Below are 12275 nucleotides of genomic sequence, written 5' to 3' on the forward strand. Positions count from 1 at the left end.
ACATTTTTCTGCGATGTAAATATTTATGTCCACATGGCATGCCTACAATTATTTAGTTTCGCGATAATATCGTTCAGGTTTGTTACATAAAACACAATACTATTGCAATACCTTTTGTAAACAAGGCATTGAAGACGCGACTAAATGGGTATATTTCATATTATTATACTTGTTGAAGATATGTATACGGCGGGAATCAGTAGCCGGCAATTTCTAATTTTTCTTTTATTTATGTTTTTTCATGGCAATTGTTATTTCGTAATATGTGTAATTTTGCCTCGATGTTCAAGAAAATTCTGAAGTAAAATTTATGGTTTTTAAAAATATAAAACTGTCATAAAATCTGCAAATTCTCACGTGGGCATGCGTAATGATCAATTTGCATATTTATTTATAGCTTTTCTTTAAAAACCTTGTTTACGTATTGTATGGAATCATCCGCGACAATATCAAGGAAAGGTATTTCATTATATCACTTGATTAAAAAAATGTATAAATGCAACAACGACGTCCACACCCCGAATATAAAACTAACCTTAAAGGGACTGTACACCAGATTGGCACCAAAAAAGTTTTTTTCTGTAATGAATCTCAGGACAATTCTTTAATAGAATAAGTTACGCTTTGATATCATAATTGTAAAAAAAGTACAAAAATGTAAAAAAAAAATGTGTCGGAAACCGGGTTCGAACCCGTGTCGCCAAAATTGCAGTCGAACACTGTATCCACCGAGCTACGAGAATTATTCTAAACGAGTGGTATATTTAAGCTATATACCTAACTTGGTAATATCACATGATTATATCGACTAGCCAATCACGCATAAGGAATGAATTCTACTAAGTAGACATACCCAGTAGACTTTTTTAATGAAAATTACGAAATAACTGCTAAGCTTAAATAAATTGTAAATGTGGTACTTCAGTTAGTAAGTTTAAGTGCATGGTACACATAAATACCAAGTTTATGTCAGTTTTCGACACTTTCTTTTTTATGCAAATTGGTCATCTGATGCACAGTCATTTTAAGCTTTATTCATGATTTCGTTTATCAAGCGAGACAACTCGAACAAACACATGCTCGCCTTAACGTGTTTCTTATTTTGGAAACATTCCGAATAAACACGGATATATCCGGACTATGACGGATTTATCAGGTGACAAAATAGCAGTACAGTATTGGTGCAGACAATGTTTTTTCACGACTATTAATCGTTCTCGGCCATCTCCGGCATGCGTAACCACGGAAACGACTATCTAGAGCTGGACTGGTGCCTTGCGTTATCATCGGTGTTGGGTCAAATCGGCATAGTCATCGTTTCAGACTGGTCTTTTTCGGAAGACATTTTTATTATTGATGTTGGTTTAAAATCGTGTGAATTAAGCGTGTCATTGGTATATAGAATAATGGATCTAGTCACCAGTTTAGTCTGAGATTATGTTCTTTAAATATCTTTTTGCCAAAAACTTAATATATTTTGGTCAAAAATGTTATTTTCGCCAAAACTAACTCTATTTTCATATTTCTTTCAAAATCTTATTTTCGCGAAAATAACTTTATTTTCATCAAAAATAACCTTATTTTCGTATTTTAGTCATACCGGTGTATTCTTCATATAAAATTAATCACTTATTTCCTGAACAGACAATTCTAATGCCACAGTCCCGAAATTACAATTGAAACTTCGGGGACAAGTCAAGTAGACAAATTACTTAACGATAACCGTGTATATAGTTATAAGGTTCAAGGCCTCATACACGCTTAGAGGGAAACACACACCATCACAATTGAACGAAATCAGATAATATATATATATATTTCAAAATAATTGTACTTATAAATGTGTCTTCCGACCAGTTCGTCTTTGTGCCATTCATCTTTATAAAAGTAAACTTCTGTTATTGGTGTGCCCCAACTTCATTTAAAACTATAAGTACTTCTTACAATAACGAGCGTTTAAATACAACCACCGGCAATTTTACACGCGAACGTTAATGATACACTTGTATTGCTCGCAAGGGTTATACACTGGTACTGAAAATACGTCGTAGCTTTTTTACGTGTTGCTGTAATGCTTTCGGCAGGAATGCACAATTTTACTAAGCGATCACATACAACCGCAGACTGAATGACTGACAATTCGGCAATTGGCACGTGATTTACTTTCTTAAAGGTCCGGTGGACATGAGCAATGGATTGGAAAGGCCATCGGCACTAGAATGATGGCTGACAAATATGTTGAAGATGAACACAAAATTCGTCATACATCCTATAACGGGTATTGTTGAGTTCTGATTTACACCGTGTAACTTAATCGGGCTTATAACTTCCTCAATTCAAGTATGTTTCCTTCTAATACAATAATACAAAGATGTTTTTAAAATTGAAGACACTTAGCAAATGACATAAAAGGCTGAAATAAATTATTTCGATAAATGCAGTATGGACAAAGACAATGAGTACAAATAAACCCAGTTAATGGCATACTATCCCAGAAGTTGTGCAAAAACCAATGGAAACAGGGATGCCAAAAGTTCATAAACGCACCGAGTGGGCATTAACCACGAATTGTTGATGTATCGACTATGAAAACGGTCGATTTGCTATGTGTTTTATCTGTTATTTTACCTGTATATAACCTTGTTCTCTAAGTGATACATGCAAATAAAACCTTACTGCTTCCTTTTATGCGTATGTGGTAATTGGCTTATATTTTGCACTTGTTGTCTTTGTGATTATCATTCCGCTATGAGTCAGTCATGTATTTTATATAAAATCAAGACCGCACGGATGAAAACCAATTTCGAGCTGAGTAGGTCATTATTCTATGCATACTGCCAGTCATTATTTTATATTCTCAATTGGTCGAATATTTAAAAGGTTGTCATTTTTGCTACAACCTGTATACATGTATAGGGACTTTTATGTGTTTCGGTTGATCTACAAGGATGTACAACTTCGAATTGCTTGCACGAAGACCATATCGCACGAGACCAAAGGATGAGCGCGATGTATCTGTGAGCAAGCAACAAGAAGTGATTCCATCCCACTGGTCAATCCACTTACATAGCATTTCTTTTTTATAAGTTTAAAGTTCTTCATTTTTAAATAAAATTATTAGTAATTTTATTTGAAACACAATTACACTCAACGACAAACGTTTTATTTCTTTCGCGCAGTTTTGCGGAAGTAGATTTGCGCATGCTCAGAAGGCTACTGTGTGATACGGAATAAGACAATTCAGTATTTTTTTACGATTAAAATTTCCGGTTTCCTTAATTTATGTTTGAATCGTACAATACTGTAGACAGAAATGTATGTAGTAAATGGTGACCCGATGCATCGGTGATATGTGACACGATACAGCGTCAGTAGTCCAAGAAACAACCTCCCCCTGCAGATGAGGAAACAGAACGCCTCGTTACAGATCTAAAGCATCCTTAACTATGTCAACCACTACTCTCAGAATTGATGTTTCTTACGTGGGAGAAATGATAGTTATCTTGGGAGGGAAATTGGAAATAATGCTAATGCATATCCTCCACAACCAAGATTGATCGTAAAGTGTTTGAGTAGGTATCAAAGAAAAGAAATTAATTTTGAAATAGAATAAGAATAAAAAAATGACATCTTTAACAACGCTGTTTTAATTTAATATGATGATTATATAAATAAAATGTGCCTTAAAGTTTATATAATTTCAGTCATCTGTTAAACATGCATGATTCAGAATGTGAATTTATATTGCATATGTCTGTACCTAACTTCTGTATTTCTTTCTTCCAGAATTATCTGCGGCGAATGTACTAAACCTTCTGTCTATAGGATTTGGAAAAGTAATTTGAGCAAGTTCATTAAATAGATTTAGTTATTTCTCATGTTCAACAACAAACTATCATTATGAAATACTACTTCACAAAAAGTTTGTTTAGATTTATTTCAAGAGAAATGTTTTGGCCATAATAGTCCAAACCAGATGTGTGAATACATGACCGACAGCGTACTTTTGATATATCATGTACATTGAACAAGAAATGGTTTTGACTATTTTTCTATTTAAAATATATTTTCTCACGACATGACCGAAGTCAGGCTGGAAAAACTAAACATTGACATATGACATAACAACAAACAATCACAAACCAGAAATATGGAACAACAGCACAAAACTCCACAAAACATCACAGCACATATATACTATATAAAAACTGTTTATCAAAGATTGTTATGTACCGCCATAGAACGGTCAGTAAAATGTAAATATACTGGGGGTTTAAACCAGTTCGTTTGCACAACCTCACTCTTATCCCAACAATATCCCGAATAAAGTAATAACGTAAATGGTAAATCTTATCAAACTATACATTCACTTGAGGAAACAAAAACCCCGTTTAACGCAACATTAAAACAGGAAGTTGTGACTTTGAAATTAGACTCCATAAAAAACGAGCAAATCATAAGTGACTTAGAAATGGACCGTTTTAAACGTTTAACGGATTTTGAAGAAAGGAATGAACGAATTGATATTCAAGAAAAAACAAGAGCAGTTAAAAAGAAAATGTGAGACTCTTTACTTGTATTTCAAAATTGACGATACCAAGTCAAATAACATTGTGTTTTATGTGAGTTTAGGAAATAGAACATTTTAGTGTATGTTCATTATTGCCTCCGACGGATCTTTTGTACAGAAAATATACAAATGGTTACAGGTTGATGAATATATTCGAAAAACACTTACTGTCAACGTGTAAGTAAGTGTTAAACGCCCAGGGAACGAATGGAAATAAAAGGTCTTAATACGTAGGATATACCCAAATATAACCGAGTTGTATGTGATCAAACTAACCAAATTACATAAGACAAACTCTCCATTAAATAACGATTTTTTCAGTGCTGCAAAGAGAATTGTAATCAATTTAGTTACCTACACCTTAAATGGTACAGTACATAGTACATAGTGTAATTATGTCATTGCAACATACAATATACAACAATATTTATCAGAAGTCGCGTATATCGTAAAAGAAAATATCAGCTCAATGAGTTATGTTCCGATATTAATATTAGTATTGGTCCTTCCGGTTCTTTGAACTTTGGATCGAAAAAAATAGAATGCCACTGAAGTACAGTGGAACGTTGGCAATGGTCATGTTTTATATAGACCAATACTATTAATGAACCCTTACAATAAGACTAGAATCGAAAAGTTATTTTTCAATTAGTTTTTATGTGACATCTTCATTTGTATTCGGAGTGATCGGTATTAAAGCTTGGTGATTATTGAGGATAAGTGTTAAATTTAGATCATCATAAAATAGTTTAAATCGCCAGTGAAGTCCGGCTCCGCTGACCGTTCGAAGGCTGTAACCCCAACATTTATCAATTAAGGTGTTTTGTCAAATATGTGGTCGGTCTGTGCTTCTGTGGCGTGCTTTGTATGTTGGGCCTTATCACTTTGCTTCTGAATAGCTATGTAATTTTTCAAATGTATTTTCGACGAGAGTTTATTGCTATAAACTTTAACTATCGTTTGCATTTCTGTCGTTTGCGGGAACTCTTGCTGATATATTCTCATAGTACACATTAGTGTTAACATTCAAATAAATTCCAACATGCTATAGCTTTAAAAATGGTAAAAGAAAATTCAATGTAAAATTTATGTATCGTCGGAATTTAAATCGAATTCTCCTAAACACGGGAATAGCCAATGGGTGTCTCGTATTTGTTTCTTAGTCATACACAAACTATCATCTAAAATAAAACCTTTTAACGATCAAGTTCAAACAACAATCTGACAGAGACATTGTCACTGTTTTCTTCATGTGTCTATATCATCTCTTTCATCTGTTCTTTTTAAACTCGTACATGTCAATTTTCTACACACATTAGCCATAGTTCTGTGTCTCAAGAACAGGACACTTAGGCATAGATAGGACAAAGACAACATGGTGATAACAATATATAGCTTGTGCCTCATGCACAACCAGTTGCTATAACCAAAGGAGACGGCCCAACCAAGCGATGACATAGCGCGATAGCTGGACAGAGCCGCTGTCGTAGAATCTTTGAACAGGGTACTGTGTAACACTGTAACGTCAGAAACAGGCAAACAAGTTGATGATAAGATGGTTCCTTATTCCTTATTCAGAATATATTACCGAAAAAACAAGGCTATGTATTTGATTTTTATCATTATATTGTAATTGAATGATATAATTATAATTATTCAATTATGGGTTACAAAGACAAAAGGTAAGCGCTGTTCTCAAGCGTAATGCACACATTTGATGTATACACACTAGTCTTTTCTCAATTCGAATTCATTTTCGCTGTTTGATCTTTTTATTATAGTGAAATTTGAATAAGTACATAAACGCATATAACTTATACAGACTGTTTACAAATGTCATGGCTTATTAACTTAAACTTTTTAAACTTTTTGCTACTGAGCTGGTTTATGTAGCTTTTTGCATAAACATTTATAGAAATTAAAAATGCCTTTATACTACGTGTACATACTTATCAATAACGGTTCGTTCCCCGCCGAAGCCAGACCGTACAAACCAGCAAGAACGAAGACGATAGGAAGACCCTCTCTGCTCGGTTGCCATAGAAGCAAACTAACCATCACCGCCAGGGAAATAAGGAAGGCTAAAAAGAAATATTTCTTTTAATTTTTCACGAACCCCTGATATTTATTATTTTTGTCTCCAACGACTTCTTGGAAACTATTTGCCAAACAGTCACATTTGATTGCAAATGCTTTTGTACTAAATATAAATGTTTTTGACAGCTTTGCATCAAATAACTGTTACCTAAATTGTTCTTGTTGACAAAAGTTCGAACGTATCCTTTTAAATAAATTAAGACTTAATTATCAAAGCTCAACGCACATAAACAGATAAACATGTACAGTCCCGTGAACTTGGATACTTTTCCAATCGTGAATGTCCAAAGTGTCATGTTAACTCCAAATGTGATGACCACCAGTCCAACATTTTGTACACCATAAGGACAGCTTACGAACGCCTAGAAATAAAATTTGACACATACTGTAACTGTCAATAATAAAAAGTAATTAATTCAAGCTACAAAATTTCAATTTTAAAGTAAATAAGAACCCGTATTTATTTACTGAATTAATGACGTATTATCATTGAAACCGTAGACTCTTACGCATTTACGAAAAAAAACGTATTTACAGAAGCTGTAGCCTCGTACCCATTAACTGAATAAATGACGTATTTACAGAAACTGTAGGTTCGTTCTCATTTACTGAATAAATCACCTATTCACAGAAACTGAATCATTAAACACATGTATTAAACAAATAACGTATTTACAGAAATTGAATCCTTGAACACATGCATTAAATAAATGAGGTTTTTACAGAAATTGAATCTTTGAACACATTTACTGAATAAATGACCTATTCATAGAAACTGAATCCTCGTACACATGTATTGAATAAATGACGTATTTACAGAAACTATAGCCTCGTACTCATTTACTTGATACACAATGTATTTAAACTAAAACTGTAGCCTAGTACTTATTTACTGAATAAATAATATATTAACTCTGAAATGGAAGCCTCGTTCTCATTTCCTGAGTAAATGACGTATTTACACTCAAACTGTACTTTACTAGTTTTACCTACATTCATCTCCAACATTCATACGTTATTGTACGGTACGTAACATTAAAAATTGCCTTTAAAGTGGCAATGATATCTTTATCTTCTATAATTCTGACGAACGTACAGCTGTAAAGTCCCCCATCATGAGGCTTAGTGTAATCCCTGCTGTAAGTGACGGAATAATCAAAAGATTCTGGTCCCTAGACTTCACCATAAGCACACAAACCGTCAATATATTCGTTCGTACATTTTTACTGCAACCTGTCACAGTTGAAAGATTCGAAAGAAAGCAAAGACAAAGAGCACCAAGAAGTGATGTCCCAACACAGAAACACGTGTAAATGTTTATCTGAAATATAAAGAACAAACCAAACAACATAAATTATCTATGACAGTATCAGCACTCATTGTATTGGATTCTAAAAGACTTAACTAAACGCTAAAGTGACATGAAAATGTTTGTTTTTGTTTTTCTTTCTTTTCCTAATATAAGTTTGAGGTTTCAAATATTTCGTTTAATCTTATTTATTATTATTATTATTATTATTATTATTATTATTATTATTATTATTATTATTATCATTATTATTGTTGTTATTATTATTACATTTTTTTTTTATCTTTAGTCATACGCTTAATGCTTGACACATCGATTGTTTCTACAGTTCTATGCCTTTTCTAAATTGTTTTGTCCACTTTTTCTTTGAACACAGGTAATTTCAGCACAAGTAAAGTGATCATATTAGATTAATCATAAACAAGTTACCTTCTGAATAATTAAAACGTCTGTTTTTTTTCTATTTTATATGACGTTTGAATGATATATGAAATAAGATCGAGATGTAAAAATGAATACCTTTGCTGCGTTAGGTAATTGAATATCATCGACCGCTTGAGGTTCAAACGAACAAAACTCGGATCCACAGAAAGGTAACGCTGACGTTATATTTTCAGTTTCTCGTCTGAAGACCTGCGACGCAAATATGTTGCCCCAAATAAAACCTATAAGGAAATACAAACGTTATGCAGAATTCTGACTTAACTCAAACTAGTAGCACTGCACGCACTGTGTATCAACGTCAGCTAATGTTTAATTAGAACAAAGCTACATGCTTACTAGTGTAGAAAATTCCAAAATATATCCCGGTGAAAAGATGAACCATCTGTTTGACGTTTTTGTGTTTAAAGGCAGCATAAGAAGTAGCAAGGTCGGTCAGGTAGTTTTGCTGGGACGGCCAGAGATGAGCCGCACCTTCAACAACATATCAGAACAACCACCTTCTAGATTTGTATAGCAAATCAAAATCATAAACAGCACATGCATACATTCGAATCATAGCATACTTTATATAAAACATGTCTAAATAGCACTGAAAATTGTTTACTTAATATCGCTTATCGGTTTATTTATAAAGGATAATGTTTTGTCTCGCTGCACTTTGCTGATAACGTTAATGTGTATCCTTTTTACAGTATCTGTCCAGTATGTTGATGTAGTTATAAAACTCGCTGCCGTCTGTCTACTGCTCCAAATATTGTCTCATTCCATTGATGAAAGTTGTGGCTTGGTGGTTAAAGATAAGGACTTCGGTAGCTGGTGTTTTTTTATCTTCATCGTAACGTTGTGTAATGCACAATTTTATTGAACGAGTTGAGTAAATTTGTTAGCAAGTGAGCCTTTGGCTAGCTTACTATCAAATTTTCTGGACAATTTGAATATAATTGCGTATTTTGAGATGACGCATGACAGATTCTTCTTATCATACGTTGTTTTCGGTACAACATCACTAAACAAACCTAGCTCTTTCATTTGCGCTTATAACGATTTAAATATCGTAAAGGGAAAAAATCAATTTTCTGCTCTGCATGCATTGCAAAAATGTAGTATCCGGAAGAGTTTAAAACAAAATATATATACGATCATTTATTTCAGTTTATGAATAGAATATATTCTGAGATGATATCCAGTAAGAAACACAACATAAACACTTTAAAATAAACTTCTAAAGAAATTTGTTTTCCTTTTAAAGGTGACGTCACTGGTTTAAATACGGAAAGCGACGAATGTTTAAAGATGCGTTATAACTCCAAAATAAGATTTACCAAATTTAATACAATTGTTTTATTTTACCAAAAAAGGTTAATAAATGTCGAAAACAATGGTTCTTATGAAGGATACTGCGTTTGATTTGAAAGAAATGTGCAGCAACACTGTAATTCTACCTTATGAAATGATAGTAGATCACAGTAAATCCTTTAGCATTCACCAATCATTCAATAGTTTTGCGTTTTCAGCTATTAAATACACGGTTATAAACTTGTAATCAGTAATTAATATTTTCCATAGATGCATTATTTAGTAAGTAGTTGAAGATTTATCACTCAAAATTTATGTTTTTATACATGTGTGTATTGTTTTTGAATAAGACTGTCACTTTAAAGAATGTTTGTTTATGAAAATAAGAGAAAATGTCACATTTTCTTCATATAATTTAAATGGAAAATGAACTTCTCATATTTGAATAAATCTTCACCATGAAAACAAAATGAGAAATAAACGCACGACTTGCTGATGAATAAGCAACTGATCAATTATTGTTTCAAACTGAATTGTTTACAAACACACGGAGCGATTTTGTTTAATTACACTTGTGTGATACCGAAAAATAGGTGACAAATGTAATACCTTTTAAACAAGGTATAGCAAGTGATAAACAAATGTACAAGATGGCTCAGGTATTTTTGCTGGGACGGAGGTGCCTATATGTAACGTTCCATTTAAAATTTAAAGGTCAGCAGCCAATAATATACAAATTGGATAAGTTGTCCATATGTTATATTTTCGCCACTTTGCACATTGAAATGATTTATTTAATAAAAGTTGTTATTGGAGTTAATTTTGGCCAATCAATAAAGAGTTTGGCCATTCCAGATAAAAATGTATCAATGCTCTACCTTGTTTCCGGTTTGATATACCATCACGTATTTTTCTGTATAACACATATGTAATATACCGTCGTTTATTTCTATTGGTCAGAAAATATATCACTTTTTGCATCTAAATCTTAAGAGGAAAGCGTTATAGTTCGACCTGATTTCGTGAAAAAATAGTTTTAATGTCGGTCGGTACTTAATGCATTGAAACTAGAAATGACGTCATTAATATATCACACACTATGACGTCATCTAACCGAATATGACGTCACAATTTCAAATAAAGCAAATTTCGTTTTTTGTATTTTTTTTTTGTCATTCTGGATATCATCTTAGTCTGCATTGTACGAATAAACATAATTAAAATCATCAAATGTATTATGGTTTTAAATTATTCCGGGTACAACATTTCTGCATTGCATGTAGGTAATGATATTGCTTTGTGGAATTCGGCTCATCACTTTAGGAGGTGAAACTGGTAAATTTGTTTTTGCAATATTTTAATGGAAAAAGAACGTCATAAAAGTAATCTGACACAGTCATCATATAATACACAATTTTATTCAACTCGTCCAGGAGACATGTTCGTAAGCTCGACAATTTCTCGCTTACTAACGTATTTCCTGACCTCGCTGAATAAATGTGTGCATCATATGACTATTCTTTACAAATCCTAAATACACATCTCAGCAAGCAACTGTATTAAACTATTCTTTGGTTTGGTCATAGTTTGTCAAAATGTTTATCGATTGGTTAATTTGTAATTGACAAATTAAAAATGATAAAAAGTCATATGATTACAATGTCATATACATCTGCTACTTTTAAATCGTTTAATATATTTATATTTATATTTGGGTTTTAAATCTGTTGAAAAAATACAGATTGATTTTTAGATATACACACAATGAGCACATACCAAATCCAATCAGCAGGGACGCCGGAATAACTGTTGACCATGCCGGGTAAAAACCGGTAGCCATAAACGCAGTATATGACAGGCTGGATATGACCATAATCCATTTATTGCTAAATCGTACAAGTGTCAACTGGGCAAAGAATAAACTTGTGAGCACCATCGTTGCATATAGAACTGATAGACCTGTAGTTCCTAATCCTTCAGCAATATTCAATGAACTTTGCAATGCCTGGAACGAGTTAAAAGCGGTAAAATTTAATGTTAAAGCAATGGTCAAAACTATGAGGTTTGTATACGCCTTCACTCCGGAAAGTTCAGCACAACTTGTTCCAGTTTCAACGTCCAGCTGATCGCTTCTCTCGTGTTGTGTAAGAAGAAACGTCGGTTCCGGATTTGAATCGGGCTGACTGTTGCAAAGTCGGTTCAAGTGATTACCTGGTGGTCCGTGTAAGAGCTCATCGGCTTCTGTGTCTTCTGTAGATGCATTTCCATTGTCAGGATCTGCCATTTATAAGTACTTAAATGTTCACCACAAAGTTTATACTGAACATATCTATACTGAACTCGATCGATGTAGTATCCATTCAGATTTATAATAATCCCCAAACACACATCCAAGATAATCATTCACATTCAGGTAAAATATATTATAAATATACACATCACCTGTAACATTGCACTGAAATTGGGGATTTTATCGGTTCAGGTTTATACTGCATTCATCTACTTGAGGTGTATAATGAACGATCGACAATAATTTCTTTGCTACGACTTCGACATATT

At 33.1% G+C, this 12275-nt stretch overlaps 1 protein-coding gene across 2 annotated transcripts; it reads right to left on the reverse strand.

Moving 5' to 3' along the window:
• Positions 1-3637: 3637 nt before the first annotated feature.
• LOC128244602 (protein unc-93 homolog A-like) lies at positions 3638-12203 on the reverse strand. 2 transcript variants are annotated; one of them, XM_052962609.1, is made up of 7 exons: positions 11493-12203; positions 8757-8891; positions 8496-8641; positions 7887-7988; positions 6894-7029; positions 6520-6651; positions 3638-6087 (listed from the first exon to the last, which is right to left on the reverse strand). In XM_052962609.1, exons 1-7 carry the CDS (start codon positions 11998-12000, stop codon positions 5819-5821), a joined length of 1428 nt encoding a protein of 475 aa, XP_052818569.1. In that variant the 5' UTR covers positions 12001-12203; the 3' UTR covers positions 3638-5818. The 2 variants fall into 2 exon arrangements, with proteins under 2 accessions (XP_052818569.1, XP_052818568.1); XM_052962608.1 differs by having other exon boundaries at positions 7764-7988.
• Positions 12204-12275: the final 72 nt, after the last annotated feature.

The sequence above is a fragment of the Mya arenaria genome, chromosome 8 (genome assembly GCF_026914265.1).
Source record: "Mya arenaria isolate MELC-2E11 chromosome 8, ASM2691426v1".
NCBI classification, from domain to species: Eukaryota; Metazoa; Mollusca; class Bivalvia; order Myida; family Myidae; genus Mya; species Mya arenaria.

Bases quoted from the DNA above. Each gene is read 5' to 3' on its own strand.
- LOC128244602 (XM_052962608.1), bottom strand. From the start codon at position 12,000: ATGGCAGATCCTGACAATGGAAATGCATCTACAGAAGACACAGAAGCC. The intron at 6,652-6,893 runs GTGCGTTGAGCT...ATTTCTTTTTAG, and splicing joins GTACATGTTTATCTGTTTAT to CCTTCCTTATTTCCCTGGCG. The intron at 6,088-6,519 runs GTATGTACACGT...CTGACGTTACAG, and splicing joins GAACGAACCGTTATTGATAA to TGTTACACAGTACCCTGTTC.